The following is an 18353-nucleotide window of genomic DNA, read 5'->3' as shown; positions in this document are numbered from 1 at the left end:
GTCTCTCTGCACAGCAGCATGTTTTAATATTTTATCATTTAAATAATAATCCCTTTTGCTGTTATTCCTACTAAAATGGATAACCTCACATTTGTCAACATTGTATTCCATTTGCCAGATCCTAGCCCATTCACTTAGCCTATCCAAATCCCTCTGCAGACTTCCAGTATCCTCTGCACCTTTTGCTTTACCATTCATCTTCGTGTCGTCTGCAAACTTGGACACATTGCTCGTGGTCCCCAACTCCAAATCATCTATGCAAATTGTGAACAATTGTGGGCCCAACACTGATCCCTGAGGGACACCACTAGCTACTGATTGCCAACCAGAGAAACATCCATTAATCCCCACTCTTTGCTTGCTGTTAATTAACCAATCCTCTATCCATGCTACTACTTTCCCCTTAATGCCATGCATCTTTATCTTATGCAGCAACCTTTTGTGTGGCACCTTGTCAAAGGCTTTCTGGAAATCCAGATATACCACATCCATTGGCTCCCCATCAACTACCGCACTGGTAATGTCCTCAAAAAATTGCACTAAATTAGTTAGGCACGACCTGCCCTTTATGAACCCATGCTGCGTCTGCCCAATGGGACAATTTCCATCCAGATGCCTCGCTATTTCTTCCTTGATGATAGATTCCAGCATCTTCCCTACTACCGAAGTTAAGCTCACTGGCCTATAATTACCCGCTTTCTGCCTACCTCCTTTTTTAAACAGTGGTGTCACGTTTGCTAATTTCCAATCCACCGGGAACACCCCAGAGTCTAGTGAATTTTCGGAAATTATCACTTGTGCATTTGCAATTTCCCTAGCCATCTCTTTTAGCACTCTGGGATGCATTCCATCAGGGTCAGGAGACTTGTCTACCTTTAGCCCCATTAGCTTGCCCATTACTACCTCCTTAGTGATAACAATCCTCTCAAGGTCCTCACCTGTCATAGCCTCATTTCTATCAGTCACTGGCATGTTATTTGTGTCTTCCACTGTGAAGACCAACCCAAAAAACTTGTTCAGTTCCTCAGCCATTTCCTCATCTCACATTATTAAATCTCCCTTCTCATCCTCTAACTAACCAATTTTACCTTAGCCACTCTTTTTTATTTTATATATTTGTAGAAACTTTTACTATCTGTTTTTATATTCTGAGCAAGTTTACTCTCATAATCTATCTTACTCTTCTTTATAGCTTTTTTAGTAGCTTTATGTTGCCTCCTAAAGATTTCCCAGTCCTCTAGTCTCCCACTAATCTTTGCCACTTTGTATGCTTTTTCCTTCAATTTGATACTCTCCCTTATTCCCTTAGATATCCACGGTCGATTTTCCCTCTTTCTACCGTCCTTCCTTTTTGTTGGTATAAACCTTTGCTGAGCACTGTGAAAAATCACTTGGAAGGTTTTCCACTGTTCCTCAACTGTTTCACCAGAAAGTCTTTGCTCCCCGTCTACCGTAGCTAGTTCCTCTCTCATCCCATTGTAATGTCCTTTGTTTAAGCACAAAACACTAGTGTTCGATTTTACCTTCTCACCCTCCATCTGTATTTTAAATTCCACCATATTGTGATCGCTCCTTCCGAGGGGTTCCCTGACTATGAGATCATGAATGAATCCTGTCTCATTACACAGGACCAGATCTAGGACCGCTTGTTACCTCGTAGGTTCCATTACATACTGATCTAGGAAACTATTGCGGATACATTCTATAAACTCCTCCTCAAGGTTGCCTTGACCGACCTGGTTAAACCAATCGACATGTAGATTAAAATCCCCCATGATATCTGCTGTACCATTTCTACATGCATCCGTTATTTCTTTGTTTATTGCCTGCCCCACCATAATGTTACTATTTGGTGGCCTATAGACTACTCCTATCAGTGACTTTTTCGCCTTACTATTCCTGATTTCCACCCAAATGGATTCAACCTTATCCTCCATAGCACCAATGTCATCCCTTACTATTGCCCGGATGTCACCCTTAAATAACAGAGCTACACCACCTCCCTTACTATCCACTCTGTCCTTCCGAATAGTTTGATACCCTTGGATATTTAACCCCCAGTCGTGGCCATCCTTTAACCATGTTTCAGTAATGGCCACTAAATCATAGTCATTCACGATGATTTGCGCCATCAACTCATTTACCTTATTCCGAATACTACGAGCATTCAGGTAAAGTATACTTATGTTGGCTTTTTTACCTCTGTTTTGAATCTTAACACCTCGATCAGTAACCTCTCCTAAGTTATATTTCCTCTTAACTTTTCTCCTAATTTTCCTTGTCGTTGAACCCATATCTTCATGTAACAACCTGCCGCGTCGCATACCATTAATGTTTTTACTTCCCGTTTTATTCCTTTTAGTATTACTGGGTCTATTCACTGAGCTCCCCTGAGTCACTGTACCTTGTACTGTCGCTCTTTTTGATTTTTGACGATGGCTTCTCTGCCTTACACTTTCCCCCTTACTGCTTTGTGTTTCTGTCCCTGTTTTACTACCTTCCAACTTCCTGGATCGGTTCCCATCCCCCTGCCACATTAGTTTCAATTGTAACGTGGGGTATCAAAAAGTAGAGGTGAGGGAGTGGTTAAGCTGACGAATTGGCCACAGAAGCCTTGCAGCGACTTAAAGGACAAAGGTTGAGCTAATGGGAGTGGGAAAGTTCAGTTCTAAGTGAGGTGGGGGAGGTTTTATCCATGCAGAGTGGACTCTGAAGGAAGAGGAATCAGGAGGTGTAAATAATGAGGGGTGGACCTTTTTTAAGAGAGTAGGCAGGAGTATTATGGGGTTTGTGTGGGCGAATAAGACCCCGAGAGTAAGGAGAGGATTCCTGGAACGCAGTAGGGACAGAGGAGGGTTGGCGCTGCCAGACCTGGGGAGCTACTACTGGGCAGCAAATGCGGCGATGATCCGCAAGTGAGTTATGGAGGGAGAGGGGGCGGCATGGAAGAGGATGGAGATGGCGTCCTGTAAAGGAACGAGCCGGGGGGCGTTGGTGACGGCACCGCTGCCGCTCTCGCCGACAAAGTGTACCACGAGCCCGGTGGTGGCGGCAACGCTAAGGATCTGGGGCCAGTGGAGACGGCACCGGGGTGCAATGGGAGCATTGGTGCGGTCCTCGATCAGGGGTAACCACCGGTTTGTCCCGGGGAAGATGGACGGGGGGTTCCAGAGCTGGCATCGGGCGGGGATTGGAAGAATGGAGGACCTGTTCATCGACGGGACGTTTGCGAGCCTAGGGGCACTGGAGGAGAAGTTCGAGTTACCCCCTTTAGATATATGCAGGTGAGGGCTTTTGTGAGGCGACAGGTGAGGGAATTCCCATTGCTCCCGGCACAAGAAGTTCAAGATAGGGTGATCCTGGGTGTATGGGTCAGGGAGGGCAAGGTGTCGGAAATACACCAGGAGTTGAAAGAAGAGGGGGAAGCGCTGGTAGAAGAGTTGAAGGGTAAATGGGAGGAGGAGCTGGGGGAGGAGATCGAGGAAGGTCTGTGGGCTGATGCCCTAGGTAGGGTTAATTCCTCCTCCTCGTGTGCCAGGCTCAGCCTGATACAATTTAAGGTGGTCCACAGAGCGCACTTGACGGGGGCGAGGTTGAGTAGGTTCTTTGGAGTAGAGGACAGATGTGGAAGGTGCTCAGGGAGCCCGACGAACCATGTCCATATGTTTTGGTCATCCCCGGCATTGGAGGGGTTCTGGAGAGGAGTGGCGGGAGCAATATCTCAGGTGTTGAAAGTCCGGGTCAAGCCAAGCTGGGAGCTAGCAATATTTGGAGTAGTGGACGAACCGGGAGTGCAGGAGGTGAAAGAGGCCGGCATTCTGGCCTTTGCGTCCCTAGTAGCCCGGCGAAGGATCTTGCTAATGTGGAAGGAGGCGAAGCCCCCCAGCCTGGAGGCCTGGATAAACGATATGGCTGGGTTCATAAGGTTGGAGAGGATTAAGTTCGCCTTGAGAGGGTCTGCGCAGGGGTTCTACAGGTGGTGGCAACCATTCCTAGACTATCTCGCGGAGCGTTAGAGGAAGGTCGGTCAGCAGCAGCAGCAACCTTGGGGGGGTGGGGGGGTGGAGGGGACGTCCTGGGGGGGAGGGGGGGGGAGAGTGGGGGGGGAAAAGGGGACTGCCTGGGAGGGTGGATGAGCAAGAGATAACATGAAGGGTTGGGGAAACTGGCACGTACGGGTGAGGGCCAGTGTACAAAGCTGTGTATATATATCATTTTGCCATGTATATATCTTGCTCTGCGCGATTTCTCATTTTTTTTTGTTACGGGGGGGTTATTGTTTGTAAGGGAGAAAAATTGTGTTAAAAAACTTCACTAAAGATATATTTTTTAAAAATAAAAATAATGAGGGATAGAAAAAAATGGTTGGAGACAGTTGCGTCTGTGATCTAGAACATTATAATAATAATAACAACCTTTTATTGTCACAAGTATAAAGTTACTGTGAAAAGCCCCTCGTCGCCACATTCCGGTGCCTGTTCGGGTAAGCTGGTACAGGAATTGAACCTGCGCTGCTGGCCTTGTTCTGCATCACAAACCAGCTGTCTAGCCCACTGCACTAAACCCACCAGAGACATTAGAACAGAGGCTAGAATGTTTTAGTCGTTCACGTTGGCAGGATCTTCCAGTCGGATTTCCAGGTGGCGAGCGGTGCATTCAACGGGAATCCCTGTTGTCAACGGCCGGACCAGATGATCCCACCGCCAATGACAGGCCGCCTCTGCGAACCTCGCCCCAGAGAGCTTGAAGGGTTGCCGTTAAAATGAGATCGAGCATTTAAATGGAAGACAGGTGCAGTGAGAATGACCTGTCTTTGACCTCCCCACATCCTTTAATATGCTTCTTTTGAAAGCAACCATTGAAGTAACTGCGCATTAGGAATTGACAACACATTCCCATCACATGCGGGCAAAGTGGGGGCAAAACAACCTTTTTATTTCGTTTTAATTTGACGGAACACTCTAAACAAACACACTTTTAACTGGGGACTCAGGCGCTCTTATAAAATTCTGTACCTCACTATGTATCTCCGGCCCATGTATCGGAACTGATGAAGGCACACCCTGAAACGAGAGAGCAGTCAAAGATTCGTGTTTCATTGTTAATTTTGGTCACATTTGTCATGTTACATAATTGTATCATTCATTCAAACAGTTTAAGTTATATATATTCTTATATATACACACACCCCAAAATAGTTCAGGTGAAATTGTCAGTCATTAAAAATGTCACGATCTGAGTCATCTCAATAATTTGTAATTCAGACAAATAACAGACCTTGTTAACTCACAGATCTCAACACAGATAGATCCAAATAAGGGGATCAAAATCATTTCATGCCCATTAAGGAAATGTATGAAACAGGAGTTAATTGCGACCAACGGAGGCACAGGAGTCGCTATGACCAACAGTGGAGGCTGCACCGTGTGACACTGTTAGCATAAGCACATAAGAAATAGGAGTAGACGTTGTCCATTCGGCCCATCGAGCCTGCTCCACCAATTAATATGATCATGGCTGACGTCAGGCTTCAACTCTACTTCATCGCCTGCTCCCCATTTCCCTTGAGTGACGAAAAATCGATCGCAGCCTTAAGTATATCCAACCATGGAACATCCATAACCGCAAGGGATAGAGAATTCCAAAGGCTAACATCCCTCTGAGTGAAGAGAGATTTCTCCTCATCTCAGTCCGAAATGATCGGCCCCCTTATCCTGAGACTGTGTCCCAGATTCTAGATTCCCCAGCCAGGACACAAGCTCTGAATATCTGGCCGGTCAAAACACCTTCAGAATCCTGAACATTTCAATGAGACCACATCTCATTCCCAACCCCAGAGGCTAGGCTGAGAGTCACAGATGTGAAGAGAGATGTTGGCTTATTGGACAATGTCAGATGACAGTGACTGCAGCCGCTTTTAGTCATTCTACCCATTGATTCAATCGTCTTAGCAATCCCGATTAACGGTTGATTGGAATACCTCACGGTTCCCGAGAATGCTTGGCACCTGAGTGGTACCACCGCCCGTGTTGCCTTTAACACCAATATCCCGAGGATCTGTGTTGCAGTGATGTGAGTGGATGAAGAATCTGTGTGAAGTTACGGCACTGTAATAGTCTGCCTTACGTCAGTGGTTACCCTCCATGCATGCAAGTCTTCCTGCACAGCTCTCATTTTGGAATTGGGAAAAAAAACATTAAACCACATCGCTTGTAACATTGCCAAGATAGTACTTACTCCAAAATTGTGAAATAGTCCAAGAGTTCTTGAGAGGACATTTTGTTCCAATACGCCAACTGAGAATCTTCAAAAGAACAGAAAAGCAGGATTACAACTTGATAAAGGTTCAAATGTGATGAATATTTGCGTTATAGGTAACATCTGAAATATTGCATTACGAGGATTCGGATCTGTTGCAATTAGACAATAATGATACAATATCAAAATCTGTTGTTCCTAACACAAACGGCCCTTGCTTGGATTCACTAGTTGGAGTCGTTATTGCACAGCATTGCGTCAAAACTCATTTTTTCGCTTGTTCAATTCTTTTCGTGGACAATTATATATTTTCTTGGGTATTAATAAAAATCGCTTATTGTCACAAGTAGGCTTCAATGAAGTTACTGTGAAAAGCCCCTGGTCGCCACATTCCGGTGCCTGTTCGGGGAGGCCGGTACAGGAATTGAACCCCCGCTGCTGGCCTTGTTCTGCATTACATGCCAGCTGTTTAGCCCACTGTGCTAAACCAGCACCATGCAGGGCACGTGGCCTGCTCACTGACGAGGTTGATGCTTGTTGCACATCCCTAATTTCCTTTGAGAGCAGTTAATAGTCAATCACATTGGTGAGGGATTGGAGTCCGATATCAAATCTCTGGACAGCATTGATGAACCTGATCTCTGCTTTCCCTCAGCCCCAATCGCAGTGTCCATTCACTTGTCTTAATTTCCGTGTTCCCAACCTTGTGTGTTTCCTATGCAGCGTGCCTCCATGCTTCACCTGCTGCCATATTCCCAAAGGCGACCAGCTGCACGATGCACACTCGTGAACTTTAACCTTTCTCTCACTAATTTGCAAGACCCCCTGCCATAAATACCTACTCACATGTGTTGGGAGAGTGCTGGTTACAGAACGGTGTCAAAGAGGTTTTTCGTATTCAGTAGGTTGACTGTTAAGTCTTAATTAGTAAGTAAAACTCTTTACATATGTGCCGTAAAGCAGGGCTTTTCAAATTTATTTTTGCCGGGTCCCACTTTTGCCAACCGGCCGACCTTCGTGACTCACATCAGCCGACCTTAGCGACCCATGTCATGTTTAATGTGAAAGGGGAGCCAGCTTCGCCCTCACGATTGCACTCCATTCAGGTTCACAAGAGGAGAGGGCAAAACGCATATCAGGTGCAGAGTTCAGCCAGTTCCTTTGTGTATTCTTCATATTTCTGAGAACGGAAAATCCAATCTCGCACATGTAGGTCGTTGGGAAGGGCGATATCAACAAAATGCTTGTTTTACTCAGCACTGGATACTCCTGTGCGATGCTACTACAAAACACTGACAGCCTCATGGACTTCTGACATGTTTTTAATGTGCTATCACAGGTCAGGTATAGCAGCTTAGTCTTTTCATTTGGAGTCAGTTGTAAGTTAGTAACTGATTCTGGGATCTCGACCTCAAAAGGAATTTCTCAACCACCACTTCTCTTTCAAAATCCGAAACTTCTCCTCTCATTTTTCAGTACTTTCCTACATATAGCACACATGAGCTTTGCACCCTTAATGGCATTGGCACAAAATCATATCTCAAGAAATCATCTTTAATCTGCTTTGTTCCTGAGTTTAATTTCTTCTTTGTAGGTTGTTAACCAGAGGCCCTGGAGCTCTGTGCAGAGCCAACACTAGCACTGCTCAGTCCTGCTGTAGATTCTCCTGAGCAGCTCTCTCCAATAGGTTCGGATGTGAGATCCTGGCCAGTAGGTACTCTGCCTATTTGTGTCTCTGGCCGTCTCTTCCTTGTAACAAAACAATTCACCTTCACCGTTCTCTTACCTTGCTTGTTAGCAGCTAGAGAATAGAAGAAGCTCTCCGTCGTGATTTGGCACCAAAAGCATGTACGTACAGGACACGTGACCTGCTCACTGTTGACGTTTATGGTCGAAAGACTGCACATAGCCCCAATTTGTCCTCATTTACAAGCCGGTATGGCCGCCATTCTCAATTTAAGTGGCGGTAATGGCCACTGGACACTTCTTCTGCGATTGGGATCACCACCAATGAAAATCGCTTATTGTCACAAGTAGGCTTCAAATGAAGTTACTGTGAAAAGCCCCTAGTCGCCACATTCCGGCGCCTGTTCGGGGAGGCTGATACGGGAATCGAACCGTGCTGCTGGCCTGCCTTGGTCTGCTTGCAAAGCCAGCAATTTAGCCCTGTGCTAAACAGCCACCTCTTGAAGCGGCTGCAGAGGAAAAGAGATGGTCGCACACTTCCTTGTGAAGTGTGGCTTTGAAAAGATAATCTGGAGAGAGATGCAGTGGTATTTGTTGAGGTTCATCCCGAGCTCAGTGACGCAGGAGTCGGGCTACTCTGTGCTCTACTGGCTGTTTTCAGGGACGCACAAACATCAACTGCTGCTGGAGGATCAGTGAAAGACTTTCTTTGGCCTGCTTGTTGATCTTTCTGGGCAATAAATTGTTCTCGACCGAGTGTTGCAGATTGTCACATTCCAAAGGCCAGGACTACGTGCTGAGGGACGCACTCAAACGTGGGGCAGGCCTTGCCAAGTCTAACCCTAACCGTATGTAACTGTACTGAAACACCTCAGAGTTCAACATGACCAATGTACATAGTTTGAACAGAATTGTACTCTCTGTAACAAAAATATTGAAATATCTGTAATGTTCTCAATACTGAACTGAAGCACCTCAGAGAGCATCTTGACCTCTGGAGAAAACATATGTATCATTCACTTTCTTGCTATGACAATTTGGAATGTTTTGTAATGCCTCAGAAATATTATGAGTAAAGCATATTTTTGCCAAAAAAAAGTGCCTTTTTATATCAGTGCGTGGGCGATACTGTACCAAGTCCCACATTAATCCTACGCCCTGACCATTCCACTATAGCAGTGAAATCACAATGTTCTAGCTCACATTGAATTCCAGCTGCTACAACTTGTTGACCGCTTCACCATGTCATGAGCATCTCCCTTAATTTTCCGGCCTAGTCCAGTGCATTCCCACTCTATCCATGATCGGCTCCTGACTGAAGAAGCAAGGATTGTGGCAGCTCTGTGGAACAACCACAGCCAACAAAACGCCCACAACATATTGAAAGCTGTGCCAAAAACTACAGCCACACCAGATAAGATAATTTCTTCCATGAGAAAAGACAATGCATCATGTGCGTGCAGGCTGGGCCCTTCCAATTGTCGCAGAGTGAGGCGGATGGCATGTAGGTGCACAAAACATTCGTCAGATTCTATTCTCACGCCGCACTTTCATTGCCTGAAGCAGTTTTAATAGAACATAGAACAGTACAGCACAGTACAGGCCCTACAGCCCACGAAGTTGTGCCAACCATATATCGTAATCTAAAATCAACCTAACCTACACCCCTTCAATTTACTGCTGTCCATGTGCCTCTCTAAGAGTCGCTTAAATGTCCCTAATGACTATGACTCCACCACCTCTGCTGGCAGTGCATTCCACACACACACCACTCTCTGCGTAAAGAACCTACCTCTGACATCTCCCCTATACCTTCCTCCAGTCACCTTAAAATTATGTCCCCTCATGACAGCCATTTCCACCCTGGGGAAAAGTCTCTGGCTATCCACTCTATCCATGCCTCTCATCACTTTGTACACCTCTATCAAGTCACCTCTCTGCCTTCTTCACTCTGTCATGATATGCAAACATGCAACCAATGAACACTCAGAGTAGGACACAACCAATGGGCAGTCAGGACACTCAGAGGTGCCATCACCACAAGGGGGCATGACATGAACACTGTAAAAGGGATGAGGCACTCACACCCTGCCTCTTTCCACAGACAGACATCTAGAGAGTTAGACAGGGTTGATCAGTAGCATCACACCCCAGCACATGGCTTAGAGCAAGCTGGTACAGTTAGACTGAGTTACTACAGTTAGATTAGCAGAGAGTCAAACTCATTTAAGAATTGTGTTAATAGTTCAATAAACACGTTGAACTCATTTCAGAGCCTGGAGCATCCTTTAGTTAAGTCTGCATCAAGTAGCAGCCTGTTTTATCCGAAGCAGCATAACACAACATGATACCAAGAGTGACTGTTCAATCTATTTAGTTCAACTCAGCAAGATCCGTGACAACCAGCTACTGAATACAGGCACAATGGACAAGACTCAGGCTCCTCATCAGCTCAGGACCACCGGCAATCTTAGTGCCAAATGGCGATCATTCAAGCAGAAATTTCAACTATACGTGGAAGCATCCGACTTCAACGGCGCGACCGATGATCGGAAGGTAGGTCTTCTACTCACCACCGCGGGTGACCATGCGATAGAGATCTTCAACTCCTTTCACTTTTCCGAAGGTCAGGACAAAACGAAGTACCAAACCATCCTGGAAAAATTCGACAGCCACTGCGAGGTGAACATCAATGAAATCTTTGAGCGCTACATCTTCAAGCAGAGGATGCAAGGTAAAGACAAATCCTTCAACTTCTATCTAACTAACATTTGACTGCTAGCACAATCCTGCAACTTCGGTGATATGACTGACGCCATGATCAGAGACCAAATCATTTTTGGAGTCCACTCTGATCCTCTGAGAGCAATTGTTGAAAATCAAACATATGACCCTGCCAGACGCGATTGAAACGTGTACTGTGCATGAGCACTCTAAAAATTGCTATTCTCAGTACAAAACGGCAGAAAGTGAAAAACAAGCCTCCCACGAGGTGGAGAGTGTTCAGGCCATCTCCCGGATGCAGCGCCTCCACATTGATGAAAGCGGCCATTTCGTGTACTCTTCCCAGGGCCCGACGCATGTGCAATGCGATCGGGAACACAAAGCGGCCGAAAACCGCACTGCGCAGGTGCAGACGTCCGAGAACCGCACCGCGCATGCGCAACGTCGCACTGAGCGTCAAGACACCTACGTCATGACATGTGCGAATTGTGGCACTGCCCATTAAAAAACAAAACTGCCCTGCAAGAGGCAAACGCTGTTTGAACTGTGGGAAACCAAAACACTATGCAGCCCTGTGCAGATCTGCACCACCAGTCAGGAGCAAGCGCTCCCAATTACGACAGCGGCACATCAGAAGTGTGCAACACCAAATGCATGACTCTGATCCAGGCAGTGCGACGGATCCAGATGATGAATACCTGGACAACAATAATGCCCGAGTGGGCACTATTACGAAGTGCGAATACGCCACACCGGACCCATCGCGAATCCAATCAATCCTGGCCGTGGGTTCCGAGGACGAATGGCATGCAGTGCTGAAGGTCAACCACTGCCCCATCCAGTTCAAACTGGACACAGGTGCCTCCGCCAACCTGATGTTGCAGGGTCCTGCCATCTGCAGGTGTCCAGCCAACACATACAAGCAAGCTTACGCTTCGAGATTGTTAAACCAGACAGGGAGTCCCTGCTAGGTGCGCACGCCTGCAAGCAACTGAATCTCATTCAAAGCGTCTACACCACGACGCCGTCCCATTCGGATCTTCAGGCCAGCATCAACAACATCCTAACCCAGTACCCAGATGTATTTAGCGGGATGGGCATGCTGCCATACGAGTACAAGATTCTACTGCGGCCTGATGCCAAGCCAGTGGTCCACGCACCACGACGTGTCTCTGCTCCACTGAGAGAGCGCCTGTAGGAACAGCTCACGAGTCTACAACAACAAGGCATCATCTCCAAGGTCACTGAACCAACCGACTGGGTCAGGTCAGCTCGATGGTGTGCGTAAAGAAGCCTTCGGGGGACCTACGCATCTGCATTGACCCCAATGATCTAAACAAAAACATTATGCGGGAACATTACCCCATCCCGAAGAGGGAAGAAATCACGAGTGAGATGGCACACGCGCGCTTCTTCACAAAATTGGACGAATCCCAAGGATTTTGGCCAATCCAACCTGAAGAATCCAGCAGAAGGCTCTGCATCTTCAATATGCCTTATGGCAGATTCTGCTACAACCGTATACCATTTGGTATCATCTCGGCATCAGAGATTTTCCATTGCATCATGGAACAGACGATGGAGGGAATAGAAGGGGTTCGTGTCTACATTGACGATATCATAATCTGGTCCACAACCCCAGAGGACCATGTGTCGCGACTCAAGAAAGTGTTCTGGCGCATACATGAACATGGCCTCGAGCTGAACAGGTCCAAGTGCTGTTTTGGGACATCCACGCTGAAGTTCCTGGGCGATCAGATTTCGCAACACGGTGTGCGCCCGGACACAGACAAAATTAAACCCATCGAGGCAATGAAGGGCCCGAGGACAAGAAGACAGTACTGGGCTTCCTGGGAATGGTCAATTTCCTTGGCAAGTTCATCCCGAATTTGGCCACACACACCACGGCCCTACGCAACCTGGTGAAAAAATCAACCGCCTTTGAATACAACAGATGAGAAGATCGTTCTCATCCGAGAAGAGACGGCCAAAGATCCCCTGTTGCAGTGAGTCATCCACAATCTCAGCAATGGCTGGCAGAAAGGGCAATGCCCTCAATTCTACAACGTCAAGGATGACCTGACGCTGAACGATGGCATCCTGCTCAAGCTGGACAGGATAGTCATCCCGCTACGTCTCCAGAGCATGGTGCTGTGGCAGATTCATGAGGGACACCTGGGTGTGGAAAAGTGCAGACGCAGGGCCCGGCAAGCTGTCTACTGGCCCGGCATCAACCAGGACATCACAGACATGGTGCTGAACTGCGAAACCTGTCAGAGGTTCCAACCGGCGCAGAGCAAGGAGACGCTCAAACCACAAGACCTCGAGACCTCTCCATGGTCCAAGGTTGGCATTGACCTATTCCACACGAATGGTCGCGACTATATCTTAATCATTGATTAATTTTCGAACTATCCTGAGGTGCTGAAGCTGCCAGACCTCACGGACCGTCATCAAAGCGTGTAAAGAGACATTCTCATGGCATGGCATCCCGAACACCGTCATGAGCGACAATGGCCCGTGCTTCCACAGTCGCGAATGGTCCACGTTTTCCAAGAGCTACAATTTCAGGCATGTCACCCCCAGTCCGCAGTCCAATGGCAAAGTCGAAAAAGGGGTGCACATCGTTAAGCAGCTCATCCGCAAGGCCTCGGACTCCGCTTCCGACATACACCTTGCACTACTTGTGTACCGGGCGACTCCCTTGTCCACTGGCATGTCGCCAGCTCAACTGCTGATGAACAGGGACCTGCGGACGACTCTTCCAGCCATACACCTGCCCAACCTTGATCACCTCCCGGTGCTGCAGAAGATGCAGCAGCTTCGTGACAGCCTGAAGCAGGGCTATGACGCACTTGCCACCGATCTGGACGTGCTATCCCCGGCAGACACGGTCAGGATCAAGATACCAGATGGTGGGTGGTCTGCTCCGGCTGTCGTTGTTCGACAGGCCACGCCCAGATCCTATGTCAAACGGATGGCTGATGGCTCCATTGTGCGAATGAATCGAAGGGCACTGTGAAAAGTTGCTTGCCCACAGCCACTTTCCCCTCCATTTCCACATGTCGAAAAGCCACCTCCAGACACCTCGAACCACGAGGCCACCAGTCGTGCTCCCACTCGCCTGTCAAGACACCGTCATCCCCTCCACCACCTCTCCGGCGGTCGACGAGGATCAGACGCAAGCCTCAGAGACTGGACTTATCAGCTTTTGTTTTGTTTGTTCTGTTCTGTATTCCTCAGTCAGTCACATTAGACAGACACATTCACATATATATACATCTCAAAAAAAAAAAGGGGGAGTTGTCATGATATGCAAACATGCAACCAATGAACACTCAGAATAGGACACAACCAATGGGCAGCCAGGACACTCAGAGGTGGCATCACCACAAGGGGGCATGACATAAACACTATAAAAGGGATGAGGCACTCACACTCTGCCTCTTTCCACAGACATCAATCTGGAAAGTTAGGCAGGGTTGATCAGCAGCATCACATCCCAGCACGTGGCTTAGAGCAAGCTGGGATAGTTAGACTGAGTTACTACAGTTAGATTAGCAGAGAGTCAAACTAATTTGAGAACTGTGTTAATAGTTCAATAAACATGTTGAACTCATTTCAGAGCATCCTTTAGTTAAGACTGCATCAAGTAGCAGCCTGTGTTATCCGAAGCAGCATAACACAACACGCTCCAGTGAGAAAAGCCCTAGCTCCCTCAACCTTTCTTCATAAGACATGCCGTCCAGTCCAGGCAGAATCCTGGTAAATCTCCTCTGTACCCTCTCCAAAGCATCCACATCCTTCCTATACTGAGGCGACCAGAACTGGACACAATATTCCTAGTGTGGTCGACTAGAGTTTTATAAAGCTGCAGCAAAACCTCGCGGCTCTTAAACTCGACCCCCCCTCCCCCCACTACCACTTCTGAAAACAGACAAAGTGGTCCCTGGCTCACGTGAACATTCACTGGGAATCAAATTGCAGCATTACTGCCTCACATCTACTGTATGTGTGGAGTTTGTACATTCTCCTAGTGTCTACTTGGGTTTCCTCCAAGGTGCTCTGGTTTCCTTCCACAGTCAACAGCTGCAGGTTAGGTGGGGTTACGGGGATGGGGCGGGGGAGTGCATGGTGGGCTTTCAGAGTCTCACTGGGCCAAATGGCCTCCTTCTGCACTGTAGGGATTCTTTGGACTCACTGAGGAATGGGATAGCGATGGCGAGTGAGCAAGGACCACAATGTAAAGTGACATGCTTTCAAACTAGACTTTGTCCTAAACCTCTTTGTATTCTAACACACATCCATAACTATGGTGAAGACGGTGTCACTGGACTGATAATCCCAAGGCCCAGTCTAATGCCGCCATGACAGCTAGGGGAATTTGAATTCAATTGATCAATTCTGGATTTAAGAATGGGAGTGATGGTGAAACCATTGTCGACTTTTACAAAATCCCATCTGGTTCACGAATGCCCTTTAGGGAAGGAAATCTGCCATCCTTAACTTGCCTACATGCGAGTCCAAACCAGTGGAGTCAATATGATTGCTTCTTAACTGCTCTCTGAAATGGCCCAGCAAGCCACACTAGTCAAGGGCAATTAGCGATGAGCAACAAATGTTGGCCTTGCAAGAGACACCCACATCCCATGAAGGAATAAAAATAAAAACACCGTCCAGTGTTTGAAAACTGTGAGCTCAGTCATTTACCATTCCAGCATTCAATTATTAGATTCCACACTATCAAAGTCTTATATTTGAAAGTTCTGCAATTTATTCGGTCTTGCGCCGGGTTGCCTGACTCTGCTGGCTTCTTATATAATCACATTTTACTTCATTGCTCTTTTAACCGATGTTTAAAAACCTACCACCGGACTGGGCCATCATTCAACTATTAATCAATAGAAGTGAATCATGGCCAAAACTTCGCTTATAATGGTATCAGAGAGATCTGGAAAATAATGGGGTGGATAGAATTCCTAGTGAGTGATAACATAAATTTAATTGAGGAGTACCAGGGGACGTGAAGGAATAGACTTGATATTAGATGGTCCCTCTTTTCCCAGTGATTCATACGGCTCTGGAATATATTGCGGACTGCTGTTGGGGGTGGGGGGTCTCTCTATCTTTAAGAGGGAGCGGGATTGATTTCTGACTCATACGGAAACCATATGAACGTAAGTCTCTCTATAAATAACATACATTCCATGTGACCTCCAGGGCTACTCCCAATCACCCGATAGCATTCCTAGACTATTTCTTATCCTTATTGACTCTGGGTTTTCCTCTGTCTCTATGTCCCCATGGCTGTCGGGATGGGGGTCAGGGGTTGGGGAGAGGGATGGTGGCATGGGTAGGGGAGGTAGGTGTCTGGTCACAATGCTGCAGCCATCTTGAGGTATGGGCTAGCTTTGATGGTCCAGGTGGTCATTCCTTGCCTGTACATTTCTTTGCTGGTATGACATTGAAAATCAGTACTTTCTCATAATACATCGCAAAGAGGAACTTACCTTCCGATATAGTTTTAACAATGTGAAGGAAACACATAAGGAGACTCCTTGTTTCGTACTGATCCAGCTTGCTGTATTGAGATATGCTGCTTTCAGTTGAGCTCCTTCTATGGTGACTCTAAGGAACATGTTCAAGAACAAATAAGAAGAGGACAAAATCAGCATACAACCACATTCACCAGCATCCAGACCTATTTCTTTATAATCCACTGGGCATCATCCAGGATAAATCTGCAGTGGTCCACACAGAACAATCCAGGCCAGACGCAGATTGAAGCTCTTTCTGTTCTGCTCCAGCTCATCATCAAGAAGCTTGGAATGCAATTATCAAATTGAATATCAATTGGCGCTGAACCCATAGAACCTTACAGCATAGCAGGTGGCCATTTGACCCATCATACCTGTGCTAGATCATTGAAAGAACTCTCCAGTCCTAGTCACTCGCCCTCCCCCATCACATCAATTTTATATTGGATCTGTACAGTCAGCCAAGGGAGGAGAATTGCATCTGTTGAACATGGGGTAGATTTAAACCTGGACCTCACAAGTAACTGTAGATGGTTGCATCACAAGGGATTCCACTTGTACACAAACATATGAATTAGGAGCAGGAGGAGGGCACGTGGGCCTTCGAGTCTGCTCCCCCAATTAATAAGATCATGAATGATCTGATTGTGACCTTAATAAACATGCCCAGTGGATTAATAAACATTCCCACGTTCTCCCTTGTTTATCAAATTCCCGTACCAGCCTCCCCGAACAGGCGCCGGAATGTGATGACTAGGGGCTTTTCACAGTAACTTCATTTGAAGCCTACTTGCGACAATAAGCGATTTTCATTTTCATTCATTTCATTTCATTTTCAAGAAAGCATATCACATGGCTCCTTGTTCCTGCACCAGGCCTTTGCTAGAATAATTCAAAACTAATTCAGTCCCCCGTTCTCTCCACTATATTTATTGGAGTGCTCTCCATTCTTGCACCAACTCCCATCACCTTGTTTAAAAAAAAAAAATTTTTTAGAGTACCCAATTATTTGTTATTCCAATTAAGGAGCAATTTAGCGTGGCCAATTCACCGACCCAGCACATCTTTTTGGGTTGTGGGGATGAGTCTCACGCAGACATAGGGAGAATGTGTAAACTCCACATTGTCAGTGACCCGGGGCCGGGATCAAACCCAGGTCCTCAGCTCCGTAAGGCAGCAGTGCTAACCACTGCACCACCGTGCTGCCCCTATCACCCAGTTTTTTTTACCAAATGCCAATGACTCCCAGTCCCCCCAGAGAAGTCAATTCAAGATCCTTGTACTGGTTTCCAAATTGGTCTGAAGTCCCGTCCTCCATTTCCATTGGATGCAGAGAAATGTAAAGTGCAACACACAAACATGAGGAAAGAGCGATGTTGCTTCACATGCACCCTGGTCTGGGCATAGGCCTTCAGTTATGGTACTTAGGATTGGGTTGGTCTAACCATGGGAGGTTTGGAACGTGCTCTACTATAACTTTATGATATCAGAAGTAGACTCAGATATTAAACGTCATAGATGCTAAGAGTTGAAAGAGGTTCTTTTACATAGTCAACAGAATTCCGTTTTTCATCAGCCCTCTCGGGTGGATATTGGTTGAATTCCATGATCAAGGAGCTTCTGGAATCATCTCGCTTTAGTCCTGGAACACCATAACCTGTAGGTACAAAAAAGGAGAGGTTTGCCAGCCACCTAACTGTGTTGCCAATCCTTCAACATTGGTGAGCTGGACTTCAGAAAGTCAATGCGGTGTGTCAAATTTGCAACTGATACCAACCTTTCAGGGGTGTGTGTGTGTGGGGGGGGGGGGGGGGGGGGGGGGGACACCAGGAGAAGTGGCTTAGAAATTGCTAAATGAGCTGGAAAAAGTTTGTATGCGTGCAGAACATGATCATAATGACACATCAGGAAGTTAATGCAGGCTCGTGGAAAATGATACACAGAAGGAAAAAAAATAAAGTCACAATGCATTCCAGACTGGTGCTGAAACAACTAAAAATGAAACAACGGGGTTTGCTGGCTGAATGGATACAGAACTGGTTTGGTTATAGAAGGCAGAGAGTAGCTGGGGAAGGGTGTTTTTCAGAATGGAGATCTGTACCTAGTGATGTTGTGCAGGGATCAGTACGAGGACCTCTGTTGTTTGTA

General features: G+C 46.7%; 1 protein-coding gene across 3 annotated transcripts in view; it reads right to left on the bottom strand.

The window, feature by feature from the left end:
- The window catches only part of dock11 (dedicator of cytokinesis 11), a 386085-nt gene that overhangs the window by 137149 nt on the left and 230583 nt on the right, over positions 1-18353 (bottom strand). For all 3 annotated transcript variants that reach the window (XM_072505033.1, XM_072505034.1, XM_072505035.1), the window contains exons 34-37: positions 17753-17862; positions 16179-16296; positions 6238-6304; positions 5016-5063 (exon numbers count right to left, since the gene is read on the bottom strand). In XM_072505033.1, coding sequence (XP_072361134.1) covers positions 5016-5063; positions 6238-6304; positions 16179-16296; positions 17753-17862 — 343 coding nt within the window. The remainder of the gene's footprint in view (positions 1-5015; positions 5064-6237; positions 6305-16178; positions 16297-17752; positions 17863-18353) is intronic.

Source organism: Scyliorhinus torazame, chromosome 5 (genome assembly GCF_047496885.1).
Source record: "Scyliorhinus torazame isolate Kashiwa2021f chromosome 5, sScyTor2.1, whole genome shotgun sequence".
NCBI classification, from domain to species: domain Eukaryota; kingdom Metazoa; phylum Chordata; class Chondrichthyes; order Carcharhiniformes; family Scyliorhinidae; genus Scyliorhinus; species Scyliorhinus torazame.
This window is presented reverse-complemented; position numbering and strand designations above follow the sequence as displayed.